This window comes from Sus scrofa, chromosome 4 (genome assembly GCF_000003025.6).
Source record: "Sus scrofa isolate TJ Tabasco breed Duroc chromosome 4, Sscrofa11.1, whole genome shotgun sequence".
NCBI lineage: Eukaryota > Metazoa > Chordata > Mammalia > Artiodactyla > Suidae > Sus > Sus scrofa.
The window spans coordinates 71,897,664-71,910,401 of record NC_010446.5 but is presented as its reverse complement, the minus strand read 5'-3'; the positions used below and the strand labels follow the sequence as shown (position 1 = coordinate 71,910,401).

The window sequence follows — 12,738 nt, the reverse complement described above, 5'->3', positions numbered from 1 at the left end:
CTATCTATCTTATATATATGCATATATAGTATTTAACAACAGACCTACTTTATACAAATAGATAAATAGTATACAATGTGCAACACATTATATAACATATATCATCTGTGTGTCTATATATTATAAAGAAATGAATGAGAATGCTTATCACCAATGCTTATGACTGGGAGGAGGAAAACACAAGAGAGAAGAAAACAAGAATTTGGAAACATTTTACTTCCTTATCTGGATGGTAGATAAATGGTATTCATTGCATTACTCTTTACACCTATTTAAATGTCTTAATATGTAATATTTCAAATGGATAGTTGTTTTTGGGTTTTTCTAATGCCATATCCGTGGCATGTGGAAGTTCCTGGGCCAGGTATTGAATCCCAGCCACAGCTGTGACCTATGCCATAGCTGTGGCAGAGCCAGATCCTTTAAGCCACTACACCAAAGTGGGGATCGAACCAGCATCTCTGCAGCAACCCAAGCCACTGAAGTCAGATTCTTGACCCACTGCATCACAGTGGGAACTCCTCAAATAGTTTTAAAGAGCAGTACATAGAAATATTTGTATTCTAAACATTAGAGAGATGACCTGTCACCCAAAAGCACCCAAATAATTCATAAACACTTTGTAAAATTCAGTAAGTGACAAGCATCTTATCCAAACTGATTTGATTCAGAGAATGGAAAAGCTAAACGCTTGATATTCTTTCAACACTCAGAACACAGATTTTTATTTTCATGTAAGGAAAAACAACTAACTTCTAAATAAAATTTGCCTGTGAACCTAAGACCAAAAAAGGCTTTCCAGAATACCAATTCAGGAAAATTGAATTAAAAACAGAGTGTGAAAGACAGTGTGAGAAACTGTCTATTAGCCATATAATAAAAACCAGAAGTTTAAAAACAAAAGCTCACTGAGGCTGAGCTAGGCAATGGCAGCAAAGGCTGTCAAACCTACATAAGATATAAGAGCAGGAAGTTATATAATATCGGTTATGGGAAAAAATTATTTTCTCAAGTCACATTTTCTTACTTCAAAATTAAGACTGATGTTTGCTGGTTTCTGTAGTGAGTTAGATTTGCATGGACACATGTGGGAGAGAAATGCTGGCATCTCTCCAAGTACAGCAAGAGTGGCTTCCATGCTGCCCTAACTGGATACCGGTCCACCCCCAGCCCCATCCGCATCATAGCACACAGAGCATCTAGGTACAGCGGGTGATGACAGTCATGCTACAGCCAGAACAATGGGGCACGTCACTGGGGTCACACAGGGGCCAAAGAACAGCCCCAATCCTTCAAAAGATCTTATGTAACTATTTTTTCTAATGACTCATTCACCAAGTAAGCTCAAAATGTCCTTTGAGTCTAACAGGTTGGTTGTCTACAGAAAATCTGTCCTCAGGTGTCACCAATCTGATCAGAACTACATTGCATTCAGTGATTGGCCACTAAAAGGTAACCCCATCAGCCAAAGGTAACTAAGACACATCCCGGAAAACAAACATTAAATGCAGACCAAATGCCTGAAGCACCATCATTAAAAAAATAATAATGACTGACAAGCAAATAGCACCTGGGCTCCCGGAACCAGCAGAAGGAAGTGAAATGGCTAAAGCACTGGACTTTAATAGGTGCCTCTGGAGTAGCAGATAGAGAACAAGGGAAGGAAGAACTGAACATCCTCGCCCTGGTCCTCTAGTAGAAATGGCCAGGTGTGCAGGAGACCCAGGTGTGCAGAGCTGGGCAGACACTGGGGCAGCAGATGCTTAAACAAAGGAGTCAGCCTGGGCCCCCCCATGTCTCCCGACAGATGGCTGAGGCTCTCCCCAGAGACCTGGGTAACCTGTAGGTGGGTTCTATGTACATCACGATTTATTCAAGATAAGTTAATTTTAAAATGTTCTGTACCTTGGTACAGAATGATTTCAAACCACGTAAGAGACGCAGAAGTATCCAAGACACAAACTAAGTCGCATGTTTTCCTGACCTTAAAACAGGATGCTGGAGTAGCCTCAAAAGATGAAACTGTCTGAGTGCTAGTAAGAGAAAATAACACAGCTCTCAAAGGGATTAGAGGGTAAATCAGCAGCTTCAAGGCGGAGGTGCAGATGGATGCTTATACCCCCAGAGACAGACAGAAGCTGTGTCAAGTGGTACCTACAGCCCAGTATGAACACCACTTCTAGAATATCCATTTCACTTCAACAGATGCTGCACAATATAACAGAAAATTATTTATTTACATAAACCATATAAAAATGCCAAGCATGCAGTAGCCTGCTTAGTTCTACAGCCTTATATTCTCCAAAGTTTTATACTCCTTTAACATGAAAGGCACTTTCACAAAAGCATGAGAAAGATGGAGGCTTATAAAACTGATTTCAAGGCTATCATAACTCTAATTCTTTCCATTTGAGACCAGGGTTAGAAATTTTGAGTTCTTAAATGAGTACGAATCCAGGTCATCTGACTTTCCTAAACTACATTGCCTTTCTAGAGGAAAAAAAAAGATTTTATTATATTGAGATGACAGAGCTCAGGGGTTACACTTCTGATACTAACTAAAAATAGAGTGGATAGCCCACAGGCTCCTTTAACCAAGTTACCCAGTTGGTAATCAGCTGAAAATGAAAACTTTTCATTTTCCAGTAATCGCTCTGAGACACATGATTTTAAAGCAAAGCTAAAGTACAGCTCTCTCCGTTGTACATCCTAAACCTGACACAGGTGTTCAAGGATTCCCTCAGAACATTTTTTTTACACTTGGTTCCATCCAAGCTGGCCAGGTGGTCCAAAATGCTATTCAACTGAACACAAAACACACAGTTCTTACAGTAGAAGAATTAGAGCCTTCCTATTTTCTCATTCTAGCATGACTAACAGAGGATTAAGCAACTGGCCCTAACCCACAGTCTCTGGCTAAAGAAAGGGAAATTCACCAAGGCCTCCTCACTCAAGGGAACTAGAAGGGAACCAGCACTGTACTGTATGTTAATTATGAAGGAGTCTAAGAGATATTGAAAATAAAGAGAAAGAAAATATTCTCAGCGATTAACACCCATCAAATAAATATCTACAAATGTATACACTTTACAGGTAGTATATGAATGCCCTTAATTCTAAATAAGATAAGCCTAAATAAAGAAGACTGATAGGGACCAACCCATACTACTCGATTTCAGAACCTGCTGTTAGAGATTTTGAGAGAATTCAACAGTAGTGGCTGAGCATTTTTAAGTAGTTGTCCATCAATGGTTTTGAGGGTGTACAAAGCTGTTACATAATCTGAAGCTTCAAACTGAAAGAGGAAAAAGTGTTCTACAGCGACACCTACCGGTAAAGCAGGACATGACAGCATGACACTATTAGACAAAATAGTCTGATGTCTACATCCCTGCAGCAAATTAGAAGCTGCAGGGAAGAATCAAAAGGGAATGATACCCAAAAAGGAAACAGCTAAAGAAAACATTATACATTCCAGTGTCTGTAACTACAAAATAAGTTCAAAAGCACATCATGATCCTTCTTAACCAAAGATTTTCAAATCAATAAATCTGAAAGAGGTTTGCCTTGGTCCCAACTGGCCAGGTAAGTCAATTTTCTAAAGGTAAGATTTAAAAGATTTAAACATGAGTAAAGTCCAATTTACTCATGTTTCTTTTATATTTTAAAGAATAAAACTGGAAAAGGTAAAATTGAGCTCTGCAAAACAAACTAGAGACATTTTGTCAGTTTTCAATTTAAGTTGAAGAGTTAAAAAGGAGACATCTGCTTTAAAAATCTAAGTGTCGGAGTTCCCCTTGTGGCTCAGCAGGTTAAGGACCCAATGTTGACTCTGTGAGCATACAGGTTCCATCCCTGGCCTCCATCAGTGGGTTCAGGATCTGGCATTGCCAAAAACTGTGGCATAAGTCACAGATGCGGCTCGGATCTGATGTTGTCATAGCTGTGGGGTAGGCTCCAACTGTGGCTGTGATTCACCCCTGGCCGAGAAATTTCCATATGTCATGGGTGCGGCCATAAAAAGAAAAGAAGAAAAAAGAAAAATCTAAGTGTTATATAAATCCCCAAAGTTGCAGTTTCAAACACCACTTTTGAAAAAAAAAATGACCACCACGATAAGCAAAAGTCCAGATAATTACATTTTCCTTAAAATGCACACTTCAAAGGACTGGGTCCTTTTCCTGCTATACTTGCATGCATACAAAAATTTAAGAAACAATAATGTTTAATGTCACCAACGTCATCATTAACTTCAGACTCTCAATGCAAAACATCTCAAAAACCGTATACTGAGCCCAAGTGCTTCTTCTCAAAGTAAGATTTTTCGAATGTACTGTTTCAAATGTAAAAGATAATCTACTTCAAGTCCAAGATTCCCCATAAAACCTGACAGAAGTAAAGAACCCCAAATCCAGTATTATGGTATAATGAACGAATAACAGAAAACCTGGGTTAAGTCTTGGGCCATCCATTCACGAGATGGTTTTCCAAGAGCTACATAACCTTTAAGGAACCAGCCAATCTTCCTGAGCATTACTTTCCTCATCTCCGAGGCTGGAGAAGGGAACTGAATGGGCCTCACATGAAGGCCGCGGGCTAAAATCTCCTCAGCTTCTGTGATTCCCTGGCACATGGGACTGATTTGGGCATCAGTGAGTACACCTCAGTGACCCAATACACAGAGCAACAAGAGACGTGGCTTGATCTTCCCAGTATATGCTGCTACAAGGAATCAATACAAACAGACTGGCACTTTAACACTGCAGTGTAACTGTTTACCACTGAGAATCCTTTCCATTTCCAGTACCTTCTACCCGGTACACAGGCCGAACTCAGTATTTACTGAAAGGAAAAAAAAAAAAAAAAACAACTGCAGAAAAAGAATACTCATTATATAACACGCAAGACTCCAATACAAGCTTTGAATGTTTGTGCGTTTTGCTGATAATACAGGTACTTCTCTCCTTTACACATGCTCTTTGATACATTGTCTGTTTCACGACCATTACAGAATCAACCTGTAAATGCTTAAAAGGCTACAGATCCTCAAATCCAGACAGAACTTGCTCTGAAATTCCTGAATATGAAAGCTGAAACATATTTATTTATGTCCTATGTTTATCACCTGCCTGTTAAAACGGGTCCAGTTATTGAACCAGTGGGAGGTAAGAACACATTACACACCTGCCCACCAGTACCAGGCCCCAGAAAGCAGCTTCTTCAAGTGGAGTCACTCCTTTCTACCCAGGACTGCAAAGGACAAAATGGAAAAAAGAAGTGCTTCACGCATAAACAGCTCCAGAAAACTTTGGAAAACAATTAACATTAAAGTCTCCTACGACAGCGTTCTAGGCTTGGTGCTTAAGCTGTACAACGGGCTCTTCTCGTTTAGAAACTTTAAAAAGTGTAGCCAGTTCCGCAAAGGACAATTCATCTACTCTTCTACCTGTTTAAGTAAACTAGCTGGCATTTAAGGGAACCTAAAGTGACAGAGGAATACAAACTTTTACTCATAACAAAGGTGAATTAACATGCTTGCTTTAAAATGCAAACCGCATGTATCTTTTTCTCTTTACAATGATTCGTTCTCAGAAGGTAAATTTATGCAATAATTTTAATTGCTACCACTTTCACCATTTAAATGTAGTCCTTCATTCTCTAATCAAAGGTTTATTGAGCATCTGTTAAGGGCCAGACTCACTCAAGGAGTTAGGAATAAGAAGGAACAAGAAAAGGGAGTAAGACGGGAAGGAATACACAAGAAAATAAGTAATTTCCCACAGTGGAAAGTGCTATTTTAAAACGTTCTTTTAAGTATGACTACACTTAGCTGGTTTACTTTCTTGACACATATAAATACATTACTTGCAGACCTCAAGAAACAAAGAGTTGAAATCATTTCCAACAGGAAAGTTTACAGCTCACACTCAATACATATGTGTACTACAGTTTCAACATCCTAAATATGAGTCAAAGGAAGTATATAAGAAACCAAGAACCACTGAAATACGAGATGAAACATTTAAAACATCTGTCCTCTCTCTTTGCTGGGTCTGCACATGGAGGAGAAAGGTGAATATCCAACAGACTTTTTTTAAGAAGGGAGGACAAAAGGAAAAAATAGAAAAGGTCGCCCAGTATTCCATGGTATTCTATGACTCTCTAAAAGCAACTACAACGCACGTTAAGAAAGCGACATAAAGGCAAAAATATTTAAGCCAATGTTTAAGAACATTCAAACCATTCCCTCCCCATCCCCCGACACACCCCTGCAGCCCTCATAGAACATTCTCCTTTGAATTGTCCAGAAAGCTGCTGGTTTGGCACGAACTTATTTTCTCTGACTTTGGCCCATTTCCAAACTCCCAAAAATATGCAGAGCAAAGGCAAATTGTTTCTCCTATTCCCATCATCAATTCCACGACAAGCCAAGAAAGAGGAGATCAATATAATCTCTATCTCGGCTGCGCACTGCAGGTAGGACATCAGCTAGGAAGGGGCTACCCGACCCGACCAACCCGAGGCCGCGCACCCCACTGGGCCTGGCCCCTCGAACCAGCCCGCCAGGCCCACCCAGCGCGGCCTCCGCCCCGCGCCCACACGAGGAACGACACGGAGGATGGAGAAGACGCACGGCAGCATCTGGGGAGATGGATCCGCAGTGCCGCCGCCCGGGCCCCATCCCCAGGGCCGGCCCCGGCCCCCGGCCCCGGAGCGCCTCTGACCTCTCCGGGCCCCGGGGCTGCTGCTGCCGCCGCTGGTGCAGCTGCTCGGGCTGCTGGAGCTGCTGCTGCTGCTGTTGCCGCCGCCGCCTCCCTTGGCATTCTTGCGCGGGGCCATCATGCGCACCGCTGGAGCAGGCGAGGGGTGGGGGGCTCCCTCAGGGCGCGGGGGGCGCTGACGGCTGCTGGCGCTACAGCGGGTGCGGGCCGCGGCTTCTGCAGCGGCGTGGGTGTCTCAGCACCGCCCGCAGCGCCTCTGAGGACTTTCGCCCGCGTGCCTCCTGCGCGCGCCCGGCTCTCGCGCGCGCCGAACCAGTGTCTACCCTCCCCGCGCGAGAGCGCGCCCCGCTCCAGCTTGAGGCCACGCCCCTTCCCGGCTGAACTCCGCCCCCTCGCCACCAGCGGAAGGCAGAGTGACGAGCCAAGCAGCCAATCATAAAGGCTCCTATGACGGGGGCAGAACCGTATAGCGCTTCCCCGCCCCCTGCGGACTTAGAGCTGTTCTAGCGCGACTCGGCAGCCTGTGAGCGCAAGCCGCTTTCGGCTTTCCAGTCTGTCCTGGTCCTTTGGAACGTGGCAAACGTGGAAGGCGAGAGGGCTCTCGCGAGCGTTGGCGGACTCTGTACCATTGGGATGGGGCGGGGCGCAGAGGCGGGGCCGGCAACACGTGTGCAACGTCTGGACGGAGCCCACCGCCTCTAGGCCTTTCAGTGGGAATCCTGTTCACGTCCCACTTCCCTATACGCACGGATACCAAGGGATGCGATCCCCCTTCTTGTGAAAAAAAAAAAAAATGTGTTTCTTGTCAGTATTAATATTAAGACATTTCCGAAATGGTGATGCGAGGAGTATTTAATGCTTAAGCCATACGTAGTTGATTCATTCGATTTTAAAGCAGGACTTCATTTCGTTTGTGCCTTCAATATTTTCAGACAGCCTTAGTTAAGAGGTACAAATGCAAATGTAAAGCAAAAAGTTCATTTTCTTGCCCTGCAGGGCACTCTCTACCTGAAGTCTCTCCACGGGCCTGATGTCTACGTTCCTCTTGCCTTGGTGTCTCCAGCTGTGGTTCCCCCGTGCAGTCTCAGATTGCCTGGGTCTCCAAGTCCCCCTGAATTCCACACGTGGTCTTAAAAACATCTGGGTCCCTGGGATGAGCCAGACGGAGACTTGAGGTCAAAGACTGATCATCATCACCTTTGTGTCACCAATTGCCTGTACAATGCCTGGTGTGTAACAGAGAAGCCAAACATGTTTGGTGAGTTGATAGTTTTCTGGTAACTTCTTACTTCCCCCAGTTCTTGACCATGTTTCAGAGCACCTCCTGGGAGTGTCTCAAAAGGGCTGAGAACCCACACCGTTGCAAAGTGATACCTGCTTTTATTCCTCTTCTCCAGCCCTGCCACCCCCATTGGCAGGTCCCTGGCCCCACCAGCCTCTTCTGATTCACAGAAGCCCACCGAGGGTCACATTGCATAAGGAGGAAACTGCCTTTCTCTCCTTTTTGTGAAATAATGTTAGATAGTTATCAAGACAGAGCAGGGGCAGGGAAGTTCACAGAGTTTTTACTGAAGCAGCTCTTTCCATTTTTATCTTACAGTATCTCATTCTCCCTTCATTTTCTCCCATCCCAGGTCCCCTTACCGTTATTTCAATAGGGGGAGTAGTGGGGGAAGCATAGAAGATCTGGACTAAGAAATTAATCTAAGTAACAAAATTTAATAAAAAACAATAATGAGAACTAAACTGACAAAACAGTAATATTTGAACTCTTGAATTCTGTCAAAACCCTGTGGTTGTGTCCATTTTTTAGGGCTGAGGTAACTCAGGCCCAGAGAGGTTAAATAAAAGTCAGGTCACAGAGCTGGTAAGTAATGGAGCAGGGATATGAACTTGGTCCATCTGGCTCCAGAGTCTATGGTTCAAATTCTCCTTCCAGGACAAGGCTTGGTCTTGAGCAGAGACTGTCTCACCGGCTCCTCCTTCTCTGAGCAGAGGTCCCCCGGAAGCCCCCTTGGTACTACCTGCAAAGGTAAGTCTGAAAACACCTGATGGTGGTTACTTAGCAAGGTTCACCTCTTTAAGGAAATCAAGTTTCTTTGATAGCTGACTCCACAGTGTGATAAAGTGATGTTTTGCCCCTGCATTCCCAAAAAAACCAAATCTGGTAACATTGACAAGGTACATAACTGAGTATCTTAGGCAGTATCAGGGCAAAAATAGAGGCTTTGTAAATGCAGATCACAGGAAGTTAGAGGTTTCCTGACTTCCTCCTTCTAAGGCAAGGAAGCAGCTACAATGACATTTATACATTCAGTATTATAAAATAAAACTTATAACAATATTCATGACATTAGGTACTATCAGCTACATGCAGTTTAAAGGACTAAATTCCCTCTAGCTAAGTACTAGTATTATACATTTTTACATCTGTTTATACTTCCCTCCTTATGAGCATTTTTAAAAAAAGCACAAAGCAAGTTTCTTGGATCCATGAATTTCTTCACATAGGTCCTTTTCTCAACATTGGGATGGAGGAGGTTAGGGAGCTAAGCTACTTTTGAAATTAAACAAAAGGTCAAAGATACCTTGTTAGCCTACCCTCATTTCTATGATTTCTGAGTAAGCTATGAATGAACCCTGGTTGCAGCAATGTTAAAAGGACTGTAAAGGCAAGACTTTATCTAGGACAATGTACTAAAATACTAATTTAATAGAGCTTTTGAACTAGGCCAAATGTGCCTTTCAGATATTTCCATAAACTTTCCATTGGCTTCACCACTGGGATTTGCAAGTGAGAATTTAAGGGCAAGATTTGTCCTAAATGGGTTTTTTTTTTTTTTTCCTCTTGTATTGACCTTTCACAACCTCCAGTTAAACGCTGTCCAAATTAAGTATTTCTGGACTTACATATACCTCTTAGAATATTGCTTTAAAGTTGCATTTTTATCTGCTTCCTAGAAAGTGGCTCTCATTTGTATGTAGGCTGCCTCATGTAAAATTTTATTATTTCAAACTAAAAATGAGTATTTCCTTGTCTTTATTTATCATGGCAAATTCTGCCATAGTGGAAAAAGTGAATTTCAATTCATCATGGTGATTCAGCTGTGTGTTTTCATTTTACATTTTGGTAGAATTTGTTGCAGTGCAGCCCGTGTTGGCAAATACAAGAACATTTTTTTTAAGGCATTCTGTACTCAGAGTGTTCTCAAAGCAATTCCCATATGAGTTATATTTCAACAAGCAAACAAACTGTCACTTTCATCAAACAGCTTGACTTTGTATTCCTACAGAAAAAAGTAAGCCTGGCTAGTATTTACATTGTAAATACATGGAATGAATTTATATAAGAAGTAATTTTAAATCTAGTCAAAAATAGATTAGAATTGGAAAGACTGTGTTCTGATATGGGAAAAATAATCTGAGAACATACTAGCTAAGAAACCTATAGAGTTTTTTTAAAAAACTCATTTCAGTTCTTTGCATTTTCTATCAGGATTGGTGGTCCTTAGCGCCAAATTCTCTTCTTAATAAATAGCATTTTAATAATAGCTATTGCTAAGTTTCAAATTTCCTGGTCTAGGGAGCTCATGGAATTAATGGATTTTTCCTACATCTCAAACTTAATGCTTAGAGCAACTTAAGCATGGAGAAAAGTCGAATAATTAGAGAATAACTATTGATTATGGCCGTGGCAATTCCATGGTATATGAAAGGAAATATTAATGTGATTTAGGAGTCTGGAAAGTATTAGCGAAATCAAGAAAGAAACGTGGAGGAATCACAAAGATTTAATTTATTTGCAAGATAATTTTAGTTAAATTATATTTGCCTTAAGAATCTAATGGATCTAATAGGGGTGTGTGTGTGGGGGTGCCTATAATTAAGATACTAATTTCTATGTCTTTTATGAAAACCATTCTCTTTGGGTGAATACAGGTCCCTTATCCAAATAAAAATACCCTAAAACTAGTTTCTAGCTTCCTCCAATTTCGTCAGATCTAAGTACATAAAGCAGATGTGTGCCTTATAATAAATCATGTTACTGCAATATGCAGCTTGAATCTATTAGCTTAAATTCTTGATGGTTGATTAGAAATCATACATACCCTATATAAAATTAGTATTAGCTCAGCCCTTTTTATACTGTTGTCATTCTGACTTGACTCTATTCTGCAATTTCATAAGCACATGATAAACATTACCAAGCCTGTACCAAAAAACAAAGTATTAGCGACTTTGCCAAAAAACTTGCTAACATGGAAAACAGGGTGTGCCTCTTTATATCATTGCAATGAGATTTTATTAACCTAAAGACCACTGCCCATATATCTGAAATTCTATAATATTTCTTTTACTTTAAGAAGTATATGAGATTCATTACTTTCAAAAATGGTTGTTTAGTGTTATATTGTGGCTATACACTGTACTCCTGAATATGTTTTAACTCTTCATGGAATTGCTGCAATGCTGACTTCATCACTTGATGAGCTCATTTCTCTGCTGGCAAATTGCTTTGAGTTAGAAACAGAGACACCAATACTCTAGATATTCTAGAAGCTACTCCTCCCACACCAGAGAACACAGTAATCTAGTAAGAGAGTGAAAGTCATTTCCAAGAGGCTGTCTGAGAAATTGTATGATTCCATTTTCTCTACTTCTTTTTTTCTCCGCTTCTTAATGGCATCCATCTTGTACTTAGGTCTTCCAGCTCCAACACAAAAGAGTGGACAAATGCAACTACCGAAAGACATCCTTAGTGAAGAAATTGCTTAAAAACCTAAGTGCAAATGTTTTGACCATAGGGACATATCCCAAGAGATGTGTTTTGTTTTGTTTGTTTGTTTTTCCCAAGCAAAGTCTTTATTACAGGAAAGCAGACAGCTCCCAGGAAAGCTGGGAGGGGGGAGAAGAACCCCCCTCTCTATTGTCTTATAGGGGATTTTATCCCTTAAAGATGGGGGGGTACCCTAAGAGGTGTTTTAAAATTCTCTTTCTCCAATTTGAGAAAACTGATATCAAATGTGAGCAGCTTGATAAAGTGCTTAGGCTTATGGAAAAATAAAGTCACAAACAATATTTGGGAAACTACACATAGGCTACGCACTGGGCTGAGAACTATGGCATCCTCAGCTCTGTCTTCCTGATGACCCGGGCAGTATGGAGCACAGAGCAGATATTACATAAACGTTTGTATCTCAGGCTCTTTGCACTTGCTCGTTGTCTGCCTAGAAAATGCTTTGGTCACCTAGACCAGGACTCCTCACCTGTAGCCGTCTTGGTTTAGCCCCAAACCCTACCATACCTCTCAAGCTGAAGTGTTCTTGGTGAGCCCTCCACGCTTGGGAATGAAATGGCTATCTCTTAAAACACTGGGAAGCTGCAGGAAGGGCTTGTTTTTTATAGTAATGCAAAAGAAAGATAGTAAGATCAACGCCTTTTGGAAAAAAGGATAAATCTTTTTAAGCAGCATGCAACCCAAAGTGTTCATTGTTTTCTTAATGACAGGTAGGGGTTGCCCATTTAGCATTCTTCCATCACATGCTGTGGGCAGCCGTGAATAAGCTGAAGTGAGAAATTTAAAAGCAAGCATAGGAGTTCCCATCATGGTGCAGCTGAAACGATTCTGACTAGGAATCATGAGGTTGTAGGTTCGATTCTTGGCCTCACTCAGTGGGTTAAGGATCCGGCATTGCCGTGAGCTGTGGTGTAGGTCGCAGATGTGGCTCGAATCCCACATTGCTGTGGCTGTGGTATAGGCTGACAGCTGTAGCTCTGATTTGACCCCTAGCCTGGGAACCTCCATATGCCGTGGTTGTGGCCCTAAAAAGACAAAACAAACAAAAAAGCACCATTGTATGAATCTGTGCAGTGAATATGCTAGCCTGAGGTAGAGAATTACGGTAAATGAATACTTACTTAAAAATGTGAAATCCGACCAATTGTAAACAGATAAACTGGCAGTGCTCTGCCTTTAGAATGAGAACCTGAAAATAACGATGTAATTTCCAAATTG

General features: G+C 41.6%; 1 protein-coding gene and 1 long non-coding RNA gene across 16 annotated transcripts in view; one reads left to right on the top strand and one right to left on the bottom strand.

The window, feature by feature from the left end:
• The window catches only part of ASPH (aspartate beta-hydroxylase), a 204,157-nt gene extending 196,646 nt beyond the window's left edge, over positions 1-7,511 (bottom strand). For 10 of the 15 annotated variants that reach the window (XM_021089315.1, XM_021089319.1, XM_021089324.1 and 7 more), the window contains exon 1: positions 6,726-7,511. In XM_021089315.1, coding sequence (XP_020944974.1) covers positions 6,726-6,843 — 118 coding nt within the window. In that variant the 5' untranslated portion in view covers positions 6,844-7,511. The remainder of the gene's footprint in view (positions 1-6,725) is intronic. The other 5 variants (XM_021089318.1, XM_021089331.1, XM_021089333.1 and 2 more) reach the window with 3 other exon arrangements.
• On the top strand, positions 6,406-11,149 carry LOC102158507. Its single transcript, XR_002343299.1, has 3 exons — positions 6,406-6,477; positions 7,719-7,980; positions 8,662-11,149. It is a non-coding gene; the product is annotated as an uncharacterized LOC102158507 (long non-coding RNA).